General features: G+C 36.9%; 1 protein-coding gene and 1 long non-coding RNA gene across 6 annotated transcripts; one reads left to right on the top strand and one right to left on the bottom strand.

Annotated features, from left to right (window-relative positions):
- The first annotated feature begins 20 nt into the window (after positions 1–20).
- On the top strand, positions 21–3,016 carry LOC126829284 (uncharacterized). Of its 2 annotated transcripts, XR_007683330.2 has the most exons (3): positions 21–304; positions 2,452–2,491; positions 2,671–3,016. It is a non-coding gene; the product is annotated as an uncharacterized LOC126829284 (long non-coding RNA). The 2 variants fall into 2 exon arrangements; XR_007683331.2 differs by lacking the exon at positions 21–304 and having other exon boundaries at positions 443–2,491.
- An 885-nt stretch (positions 3,017–3,901) lies between these two features.
- LOC126829248 (uncharacterized) lies at positions 3,902–11,283 on the bottom strand. Of its 4 annotated transcripts, none has more exons than XR_007683324.2 (5): positions 11,079–11,283; positions 9,766–9,953; positions 7,727–9,008; positions 6,803–6,932; positions 3,902–4,584 (listed from the first exon to the last, which is right to left on the bottom strand). XR_007683324.2 is itself a non-coding variant. In XM_050559006.2 (3 exons), exons 1-3 carry the CDS (start codon positions 7,771–7,773, stop codon positions 3,988–3,990), a joined length of 774 nt encoding a protein of 257 aa, XP_050414963.1. In that variant the 5' UTR covers positions 7,774–8,052; the 3' UTR covers positions 3,902–3,987. The 4 variants fall into 4 exon arrangements, 1 of the variants encoding a protein (XP_050414963.1); XR_008786017.1 differs by lacking the exon at positions 11,079–11,283 and adding an exon at positions 10,819–10,856; XR_007683325.2 differs by lacking the exon at positions 11,079–11,283 and adding an exon at positions 10,439–10,547.
- Positions 11,284–11,784: the final 501 nt, after the last annotated feature.

The following is an 11,784-nucleotide window of genomic DNA, read 5'->3' as shown; positions in this document are numbered from 1 at the left end:
CCGGCTCAGCACTATAATTATTGCACAATACTGGATCTTCAATGAGTTACTTTCTATTTTTCACTCGGCAACCGGCTGCAGATTTCACTCGGCCAACTTCGGTTACTCCTCTACACCAAACCATGTTTCCAAACAGAATTATCTTTCCGTGACCCGCAAATTATATTTTTAACTGGTTTGCTTTTGGCGCAATATTCTGATGTTTAGGCTAACACTGTTTTTAACGGCGTCAGCTTCTTATATTTATTGGGCTACAAACACTAAACAGTTGTCTTTTATTTTCTGAGGAGATTTTCTGACCTGGGTAATGTAAATGAAGTTTGTTACTTTATAGTAGGCTAGTATTTGACTAAAACTGCATAAATCAAATCTTAATCATAGATGTACCGATTGTAAATAATTTTTTTTGCTGACGAAGTCTTTTCTAACTTTTGGGGTAAGACTACTAAGTAGCCTACATTGAAATTAGTGCTAGTACAGTAGAAGTGGTCTTGGCGTCGGGTAATCGATATGAAAACAAGTCTACATTATAATTAGGCCTAGATATCTACCTAGTCCGACTTCATTTCAAGCATTTTATTTATACCCCTTAAGTTGTAGTAGTGACAGTTTAACTACAAGTAAGTACAACAGCAACCAACAGGGGGTCACAGTATCGTGACTCGTGGACTTGTCAGGAGTATAACTTGAGCCTGAGAATGATCAATGAGATACACACAAATAGATAAGTCTGATAATCAGTTAATAAATCAGATGTAACTTGTAAATAAAGGCACTGTATGACAGTGTATGTAGGCCTACATATGATATATATTCTAAATACTAATAAATAGGCCTAGTAGTATTGTTTTATTAATATTACCTATTTATTAATTAATAGGGTTTCAGGTCAAACTCAAAGTTTCAAATGATCAAAACGCTCTATATACCAGTCAATGCGTGGGATGGCACCAAAATAAGTGCTTTTCTGTCATATTTGAGTGACGTCATGAGTCATAAGCGGTATTTTCCCTTCAGAATCGCTATACTGGCTAGGCTCTATATAGTACCAATTTTAAAACTGAATGAAATCCGCACGTTATTGTCAGCTAAGATTTATTAAAATCATAATTATATATTATAGATCTAATTTCAAATATTATACTTAACTAATAGAATCAATTAAGCTTTTACTATCTAATATGGTCGAAGCTCAGGTCCTAAAAACGCCTTTAATTTATGGTTTCTGTTATTCTTAAATAGATATTGTTAGGGACCTCATGCTGGAGGTTCGGTCGCATGATCATTTAATGTTCGAATTCTATACAAAATTGTAAAGTCTGAAGTTAGTATCAATGTAATTTGCTTATCTGGTCAACAAAGGTCCATTTACATTGATTTTGATGGAAAATTAGATCTGAATTACATATTACATATTTAAAGTTTATATTTCTTGATTATAAAGGTAGAATTTGAAATTATTTTCTCAGTGTTTTAAATGGGTTGGGGTTTTTTTTTGATGGCTTTGACCATTAAATTGAAAAAAATCAATGAAATGGACCTTTGTTGTGGTGTGGATAGGCTTGGGTGTAGGGGTGCCGGGAGCCCAAGTAGTGTCGTTAAAAAAGTATTAACATTAGTGTTACTTTACTCTTATTTTATGAAAGTTTTTTTCGCAAGTTGATTTCCTTTATTTTTTTAATGTAGAATGGTAATGAACTGCTTTTTTCCTTTTCTTTGCTTTATTTGTTCCGTTTGAATTTGATTTATCTGTTTAGTTTTTGATTGTTTAATTATTGTTTTTGTTAATTAAGTTGATTCTTGTAAACTTTGTTTTTATTTTTATACGTCCGTCGTCCACAATTTCTTGTGAACGCTCTAGAGACTAAAGTTAATATCTGATATTTACTGCCAGAGTTATAGCCCTTGATCACTTTGATAAATCTTGTGAACGCTCTAGAGGCTAAAGTTAATATCCAATGGACTCCAAATTGTTACACAGTGTGTAAGGTCATGAGACGAAGAAGCCTAATGATTTTCAGCGATATCCGATAATTACTACCAGAGTTATGGCCCTTGATCACTTTGAAAAATCTTGTGAACACTCTAGAGGCTAAAGTTAAAATCCAATTGACTTTAAATTTATACACAGTGTTTAAGGTCATGAGACAAGACGCCTATTGATTTTCAGCGAGATCTGATGATTACTGCAAGAGTTATGGCATTGATATGTGAGAGACATCAGTTTAAAGTCGATTCTGGTTATTATAATCTAATGTATGAACTTTGTGTTGATTTTACCAGCCTGTAATTGTGGTATCATAATTAATTGTGATTTTAACATTTTTTTTAGTTAACTATATTAAATGAATTCCAAATGTACGTGTTGGCGAGGGGGTACATTAATAATTATATGTTTTTGTAGTACATGTTCCTTGTTTTATAATAAAACTACGCCCTTTCATTTTTCAGAAGAAAAGTATAGAAAATATTTCCAATTATCTATCTTGAGGTAAATCAGTTTATTATTTTCATTAACAGTTCTTATTTTTGTAAATTTTTATGTAAATCAACTACTTGTCATTGGAGTGCATCTCAAAATTCACTTTCTATCTACATAAAGTTTATGTAATAAGTTATAGTGTGTAAATTTGAAGTAAGTTCATATGTTTTTTTATTAATTATTTACAGATCACAGAGATTGAATGCTGCAGGTCTTGTGTTTAGTGTATAGACTAATTGGTGGATGTTATTAACATTAACCTTTTAGCAAAGGTTAGCTTGATGATGTTACTGACTTTGCAGTGTAGTGGAAGATGTTAACCTAACTTTGGTAGACAACAAGCCTAACCCTGAAGTCAACGATGTACAATATGTCAGTGTCACTGTTCCACTACCAAACGTAACGCGAATATAAACAATACTTACGGGTACATGTATTTACTTTGATTGAAATGAGGTCAACTTAAAAATTTGTGTAGATGTGTTATTTGTTGTAACAGTTATATCCATAAAAGTTATATCCATAAAATGTAAATTGTATTTTCTCTATATTAGTATAACAGATTAAACGAAATAAGATTATTTCACTCATGACTCGTAGTCACCCACCATCGTAGAAGTGTCAACATATCGAGAACACGCATTCATGAACCATGATTAGTTGGGACAAATTAATAATGAGGAATACTGTTTTCAAAGGCCTTAAGACAGGAAAGTGGTTATTGGTCACAACATTCATGTGTCACTGCAGGGGAGGGGGTGGAGTCAAATGATAATGCATTCGTGTTGGATAATAAGGTCTGTCATTTAGTGAAGAGGCTTAGCTTCGTTTCCAAGAGTAGGGTCGACTGCATTCCCACTGTTAAGATTTCGAGAAACAGGGCCCAGATTCTCACATCAGATACTTGAACCACAGAAAAGGTTACCTTTCAGAAAATTGGCTCTGTAGCCTAAAACTGAATCACCTATATCTCGGTTCAGAGCAAAGCAATCTGACTGAAATTTCAGCATTTTCTGTTTCTATTATTTATTGTTGAACTATTATAGCGAGAACTGTCAGCTCTTATCTAATCTTACCCAATGGCGCCAATGCCCCTTTAAAATGCCCCTTATAAATCTAGTTTAAAATCCAAATATTTGTCTAAACTTTAGACAGACCTTATGATCTACTAGTATTCTCCAGTTGGTCAATTTCACTGCAAGTCAGTCAAAACGGCCAAACATGACTGGCGAAAATAAGACAAATAAGGTTGGAAGTACCTTCAAAACAAACCATGGCACTTGAATCAATGACAGACCTTATGATCTAAAGCATACATCAGACCACTCAACCACACAACTGGTAAAGACTTTAGACAAATATTTGGATTTTAAATTAGAAACAAAACCATACTGTTGAAGATGTAATTGAGACAAGACATTAGACTAGCACTTATATTTATTAGCAAAAAAAAGCCAACAATTTGATTGGTTTTAGTGCTTAGCCAATCAAAATTGAAATTTCTACTAAAATTTGGATTTGATCTTAGTTAAAATTTCCCTACTTTTAAGTTCTGGTAAAATGTCCTTATGTGTCGGAAGTTCTGATTTGTCGACTAAACGAAAGCGACCAGACTGTCCACCGTTGGCTTTGAGAAATGCGACAATTTTGATCGGTGACATACTTTGCGTTACAATGGTGTACATCTGATTTCTAGTGGAATGATTTATAAAGCGAACTGGAACGGGGAGGTTATACAGTAAGCCGTTAATCTGGCGTGTGATATGATGAGGGAAAGCAGGTCCAAACAGTAGATCTTTTAGCATTTTAACTTTTATGAATTCGTCTAGTCGTGCCTGGGCAGCTTTTAAAATAAATCTATCAGCATGACGGTAATGTGGTTTTCTAGGATATTTCTTCTTAGCCTGTGAATCTGTTACTTCTTCCTTCATTTCAACATCTGTGTCACTGGTCTCAGTTTCTGAATCAGTTCCCTCAGCTGTAGTAGCTGTAACGTTTTCTCCTGCATCCTCGGCAGCTTTCTTCAACACCTCCGCTTCTTTAAGCAACGTATCAAAACTGACAGATTCTATCGCTTGATCAGGTTTAGTGTAAGCAGAAACCTGGAATGAAAAACGATTTACTAAGACATGATATCTAGGTTAACTTTAAATAATGGCATTCATCAATTAAAGGTCAAATCTGTGCCTAGCCAGGAAGGCATTTTTATGTGCAATACAAGAGCAGAACGAAAACCAAGGTGGCTCAGTACATGAGGTGCCAGCTCTGTGGATAAGCCATCGGCTCAGGGGTTAAGCCACCAGCTCAGTTGGTAAGACAATGTCTCAGTGGGTAAAGACCCACCTCTGTGGGTAAACCGCTGGCTCGGTGGGTTCTGACTCGGTGTGTAGGACACTGGCTCATTGATAAGAATCTGTTTTTAATCTGGCCAATGAAGTTCCTCAGGTTTTTCCAGCCTTTTTTCGTCTTGTTGCAAGGGCAAGATGGACTGGACAAGAAAAAAGGTCCCTTGTATAGCCATTGGCAGCATGTTGACGGAACGGGAAAAAAATGCACGATACTGGACATGAGATTCTACTCCTTGTCACATACAAGCTTGGCTCAAATTGATTCAAGGACATATCTTATGATCTAAAGGGCATGCATTAGACCACTAGACCAGCCCACCCATATATCAATCTTCTGGTGTTGTCACAGGATAACCCTGCTCAAGGGACAGGAACGTTGCTTCAGTGAAAGGGTGTAGAAATGCAATGCTTGGCTAAATTGGTTTTTATACGCCCACACTGAAATGTGGACGTATATTGCCGTCGCCCCCGTCCGTCCGTCTGTCGGTACGTCCGTCGGTCCGTCCGTCCATCGTCCACAATTTCTTGTGAACGCTCTAACGCCAAAAGTTATCATCCAATTGTTTTAAAATTGATATATGTTGTTTTCATTAGTGAGATGAAGAAGCCTATTTAATTTCAATAACTTCTGTTTATTACGTCTAGAGTTATGGCCCTTGTTTCACTTTGTTGAACCTTGTGAACGCTCTAATGCCAAAAGTTAACATACGATCTTTGTGAAATTTATATGCAATATTTATGTTAGTGAAACGAAGAAGCCTATTGAATTTCAACAATTTCTGTTTATTACGTCTAGAGTTATGGCCCTTGTTTCACTTTATTGAACCTTGTGAACGCTCTAACTCCAAAAGTTATCATCCGATCTTTCTGAAATTTACATGCATTATTTAAATTAGTGAAACGAAGACGCCTATTGAATTTCAGCAATTTCCGTTTATTACGTCTAGAGTTATGGCCCTTGTTTCATGTTATTGAACCTTGTGAACGCTCAAACGAGAAAAGTTATCAACCGATCTGTATGAAATTTATATGCATCATTTAAATTAGTAAAACAAAGAAGCCTATTGAATTTCAGCAATTTCCGTTAATCATCTAGAGTTATGGCCCTTGTTTCACTTTGTTGAATCTTGTGAATGCTCTAATGACAACAGTTATCATCCGATCTGTTTGAAATTGATATGCATGATTTAAATTAGTGAAACGAAGAATCCTATTGAAGTTCAGCAATTTCCTTTAATTACGCCATGAGTTAATGCCCTTGTTTCACTTTGTTGTACCTTGTGGTTGCTTTAACGACAAAAGTTATTATACGATCTGTATGAAATTTAAAGGTATCGTTTAAATTAGTAAAACGAACAAGCCTATTGAGTTTCAGCAAATTTCCGTTAATTACATCTAGAGTTATGGCCCTTGTTTCACATTGTTGAATCTTGTGAACGCTTGAACGACAAAAGTTATCACCCAATCTGTATGAAATTCATATGCATCATTTAAATTAGTGAAATGAAGAAGCCTATTGAATGTCAGCAATTTCTGTCAATTACTTCTAGAGTTATGGCCCTTGTTCTACTTTGTTGAATCTTGTGAACGTTCGAACGACAAAAGTTATCATCCGATCTGTATGAAATTGATATGTATTATTTGAATTAGTAAAACGAAAAAGTCTGTCGAATTTCAATAATTTCTGTAGATTACTTCCTGAGTTACAGCCCTTATTTTAGTTTTTAGAACCTTGTGAACCCTCAAACGACGAAAATTATAATGTCATCTGTATGAAGTTGTCTATTAAATGCCCCCTAATTACCTACAAAAGAACAAATATACGACAACTCTTGTCGACCGCTCGGACGATTTAGCTGCTGTGGGCGTATGTTTAGTTGCCTGGCAACCTATCTTTATATAATGTAGGCCCTATTTAGCTCAGGAATCCATAGCCCTAAAGCTAATTCAAGTATTCAATAGAATAACTTACCTCTATGACTGGTTGTGTTTCGTAGAGCTTAAACAAGATATCAGCTGCTGCAAAATTTCTAGAGCCTATCTTACTAAGAGACACTGCAGGTTCGGTTCCAACATCTTCCTTCTGTATCTTCATCTGACATCTTAAAGTAAAAAAAGAGAGAAATGGGGATTAACACTCACACAAAACAAACCAACATTTTTGGACTGACACCCAGGAGGTTTGACTCAATGAACGATCTTATGAGCTTGGACCACTCAACCACCCCTAAAAACAAAAGAAGAGTAACAAGCAAACTGAACATTTCAAAATTTTGATCAATGGGACAAGACTAGATCTTAAAGCTACAATTTCATATTTGTTAAGTTATATTTTTAAAATTTATTAAAATAAAGCCTTAAAATAGATGGTATCCATACACAGTCCTACCTTGTTAAAGAATAATCCTATTAATCCTATAATTCACTATTGCCAGCTGCCAAATTGGCAAAATTATCATTTTCGAATTCCAACATTTGAAGATAGCTAATGCATGGAGGCAATAGGAAAACAAGGGAGGTAATTGTGTTATTATTTCCTGTGTCAATGATTTTTAAGGGTGGGAAATAATGCCCATAGTCGTATAATAGTGAGTTGATAACCTATTGAGCAAAAGACATAGAAATAATTATGTTTTGACTTTCATAGAAAATATGAAATTCTGGCTTGAAGGCTAAGGCCAGGAAACACAGCCTAAGTCTTACAGTTAAGGCCGGAAGACGCAAGACTACAGTAGGTCTTAAGAGATTCAAGACTAGGTCTTAAGAGACACAAGACTAGGCCTTACAGTTGAGGCCAGAAGATACAAGACTAAGCCTTACAGTTGAGACCGGAAGACACAAGACTAGGCCTTAAGATTATGGCCGGGAGACCAGACTAGGCCTTAAGGCAACTTACCTGAATACACGATCATCATTGTCAAAAAACTCCCATTCCAACAACATATTGTTGACAAAACATGAATGTTGTAAAATATAGAAACCTTGAACTTTACGATCTACTATCCAACTGACGTCCTCAAAGACAGCGATATCCTTGGCTGGTAGTGTTGATATAGGTTTTCGGGTCCATTGTAAGCGATGAAGATTCGAACAGTTATCTTCCAAAATGCAGTTGCCCTTGACACGAAAGTCGATAACATCTGTTGCTGCTTGGTCGTGTGGTTGAAGTTTACTGTGTTGGGGGAGGATGAACTCGGGGTCACAGTTCGTGAAACCTATCGGGCTTTAGAGTAAGCGTCTGCTTGGGTATCTGTTCGGTTCTCTGCTTCACCAATCATGATGAGATGACCAGCTAGATAGAGGTTACAGAAAATTTTCTCCTTTTCTATTTCTGTGTTCATGCTACGACGGTATAGACAAATGGGCGTCAATTTTACATCGTTGAAAATTCCATCCAAGACAGTAATGATGGATGCAGGATGCGTGGCACTGCTAAGTTCGTTCATTTTGACAAACTGTTCACGGAGATCAAATGCCCTAGGATTTGGTGCTGCCTTTACCAAAGTGCTCTGAACCTGTGCTTCTGCTTCTGTTATGACAGACTGTTCGACACCATCTAAGATGTTGCCATGTTCAACATTCATGGTGGTCAGTCGTTCAACCACCATATTATAACACAATGACTTAGCAGTTTTTTTGGAAACTGAAACACCTGCACCTTGTAGTATGTTGTCAATAAAGTACATTCCCTTATGATAAACTTTCCCTGATTCAGCTTTACAACTCTCTACATCATATCGACAACGGACTCGACATTTAGCCACAGAGGCCGCCAACTCCATTTTGCTGACTGAATTGGTTGAAGCATATTTAGGATTGGTTAGAATATCTTGGATCTGTTTCAAAATAGATGGTGGGGGTAACTCTGCAATTGTTTCTTTCTCCATCTTAGCAACGGTCGAGTTAAAATTCTCCAGTTTCTCCTTGATAACTTTTGGGGTCATATCATCCTGGTTCAAAATTTCAGTGACAGGAAGGGTACGATAAAGTTCCACCGCCTTCTTGAAACATGACAGTTTGATTTCTTTCTTGTTGATGCCGATAGCTCTGGCTAGGAACACACCACCCAGATTAAGTCGTCCAGTGAAAAAGGATCCGTTCTTTCCTTGTACCATGCCATCGATCAAAAAATCTGGTCAAATTCCAACTTTACAACTCATCAGAGAATTCTCAAACAACTAAAATGAAATAAAATAGGATTTAATGGGAAAGAGAGGAAAATGGGCTTTATTGTTCACTCGACACTAGGTCATTTCGGGACTAACATATAGTTCATTTTATTTCATTAGGGGTCTTTAGCAGTGGAAGGAAACCCTGAGGACATGGAGAAAACGCACGAGGTTGAACAGACGACCCTACTCCTTGTCACGTACAAGCGGGTAATGACGCATTAACGCTTCGACCACCCAAACTCGCCCAACTGGTCTTATGTAGATGGGCAAATAAAAGAATTTTATACGTAATACATGCTTGAATAAAAATAAAAATAAAAATAAAGCAGAATCTGTGTTTTTAATGAGATTATTGTGAAAAATATTAAACATGCATTATGCAAGAGCTAAACCTGTCAATTTCAGGTCTTTCTTTAGGCCTGAAATCTTATCTAAATTATTAATTAGACATTAATTAACTTATCCAGACCATAATAAACTCCCGATGTCAAGGCTAGCCTTCGATGTCGACTGGATTACAATTCTATATGCTGCTATCGCTCATTGATAATTAAATCACAACAATAGACAATCGAGACTATTAGTTTCGAGGCTAGGCGAAACTTTCATCCGCTTAGTTTTCGGTTCATAGTGGACCAATTTGACTGACATTTTCAGCAAATTCCCTTTACATTATGTAGTTTTTAACTATTATAGTGAGAACTGCTAACTCGTTATCTTATCTCCATCTCCCATAATGTATCTTTAATAAATAAAACCTCACCATAATTTCATTGATTACTTTTTTTTCACTTCGTAAAAACATTGAAAGTCGTCGAATTTTTTCTGCTAGCGGCAATTTTGTGGCATCGATTGGTTCTGGGTTGGGTGTTTTGTGTACAGCGGCAGCAGGCAGACCTTTGTTATCAATGGGGCGTGTCTGGCAGCCTGGTAATGTTTCCCATTTCTTCTCTGTAAATAAACCATTAAAAAATGTAGTTTGTTAAAGCTGCATTTAGTAACTGTATTGAATAAACCATGACTAATATACCGGTGTATTAAATACAAGTTTTTTCACAGTTCATTTCTGACGACGTCTTGAAAAGTGTTCTCTTGTATTTATCAAGCCACAAACAAAATAAACTTCTAAATAACTTGTATTCTGAATATTGTTTAGCGCCCAGGTTCACTTTGCTCATTTCTGTTGATCAGCGGCTGGGGAGGGGGGGGGGGGGGAATAGGTTTTACATTTAGATTCAGAACGAACATGATTCTTCTACAGCCATCCTTTTTACAGTGGTTACAACTTAAACATACAGGTTTCAAGTTTAACTGACTACCATGACTAGAGAATAGAATAACGTGATTTATCAACGAATTAACAGAATTTTAAAACAAAATTAAAAGCTTTTGAGCAGTAGTACGGTAAAAATTATGTGTGTCAAAAAGATAAGCACCACCGTTTAAAATGAGGTCTGTTTGATATTTAACCATCAACAATAAATTCAGATGGTTTTTATTTGGAACCATGTAATATCCATCACAAAATACTTCCAGCATAAGTCTTGCCACTCCAAGAAGAATAGTGTCAGGTTCCTTTGGTAGGTGTTGAGGACGTGATCCAAGTGAGAGAGGGGGGGGGGGGTTGGATGGCTGAATGGTTAGCTGTATCATAAAGTCTGTCATTGAGTCAACTGGCGTGGTTTCGAATCATCGGTTGTACGTGACAAGGAGTAGGGTCGCCTGTCCAACCTTGTGGGTTTCCTCCGGGTCCTCCGGTTTCCTCCCACAGCTAAAGATCCCTACGCGCAAGCGATTTATGGAAATAAAATTGAACCATATGTTAGTCGAGTGGACGTTAAACCCCATTTCTCTATCTCTCTCCAAGTGAGAGAGGGATCCACATGACGATGGTTATCACTACTCTTGTCTGTAATCCTCATCCTTTTCCTGACCAGATCATCTAATGGACTCCTATATTTTTCGAAATGGTCAATTAAAAAATATCTATTACTTAAATGACCAAATATTCCTGTCTTGTTTTACTTTAAGGTGGTCCTTAACCTTTTGTCAGTTGTATTTATTTTTATAACTTACTTGCACCACCGGCACTGTTTGCGGGAGTTCCAACACCTCCTATAGAATTCAACTCATTGTTAAAAATATAATTTGCGGGTCACGGAAAGATAACTCTGTTTGGAAACATGGTTTGGTGTAGAGGAGTAACCGAAGTTGGCCGAGTGAAATCTGCAGCCGGTTGCCGAGTGAAAAATAGAAAGTAACTCATTGAAGATCCAGTATTGTGCATAATTATTATCATACGGTCAGGTTTACGAAATGTCCTTTAATTGCGACATTCCCACGAGTGACTTTATTTATTTCACCCTAGATTATATTAAAGCCCGAAACTGTTCAACTAGTCTCTTATGGTCAGCGCTCTTTTAGTTTTCATTTAAACTTAAATGAAATGGGATTTAACGTCCTACAGTTCTGCTCCGACTGGGCTAATGAAGACGGGCATACGCCATGCAGTGTCTTATGAGGGAAATTTTGCCTGCTTCGAGTTTCGACCTACTCTTATCTCGAATTCCAACTGTCAATGGTTCTTTTATGTGCATGCCAATGTGTACACGGGACCTCGGTTTTCCGCCCCATCCAAACGACTATACATTGTCCCTTGCCAGACCCCTCCGCCCTACACCACCGACAAGGGGGAGCCACGTCTGAATATCTCGATGAACTTTCTCGGCCAACGCAGAAATCGAACACGGGACCTCCAGGGCCCTGTTTCACGAAATTTTAA

The sequence above is a fragment of the Patella vulgata genome, chromosome 1, assembly GCF_932274485.2.
Source record: "Patella vulgata chromosome 1, xgPatVulg1.2, whole genome shotgun sequence".
NCBI classification, from domain to species: domain Eukaryota; kingdom Metazoa; phylum Mollusca; class Gastropoda; family Patellidae; genus Patella; species Patella vulgata.
The sequence above is the reverse complement of the archived record's forward strand: the minus strand, read 5'-3'. Positions and strand labels throughout refer to the sequence as shown.

Excerpts from the sequence above, each read along its gene's own strand:
- LOC126829248 (XM_050559006.2), bottom strand. The coding sequence starts at position 7,773 with ATGTTGTTGGAATGGGAGTTTTTTGACAATGATGATCGTGTATTCAG. Across the intron at positions 6,933-7,726 it reads AATGATGATCGTGTATTCAG|ATGTCAGATGAAGATACAGA; the intron begins GTAAGTTGCCTT and ends TTTTACTTTAAG. Across the intron at positions 4,585-6,802 it reads AAACACAACCAGTCATAGAG|GTTTCTGCTTACACTAAACC; the intron begins GTAAGTTATTCT and ends TTTTCATTCCAG.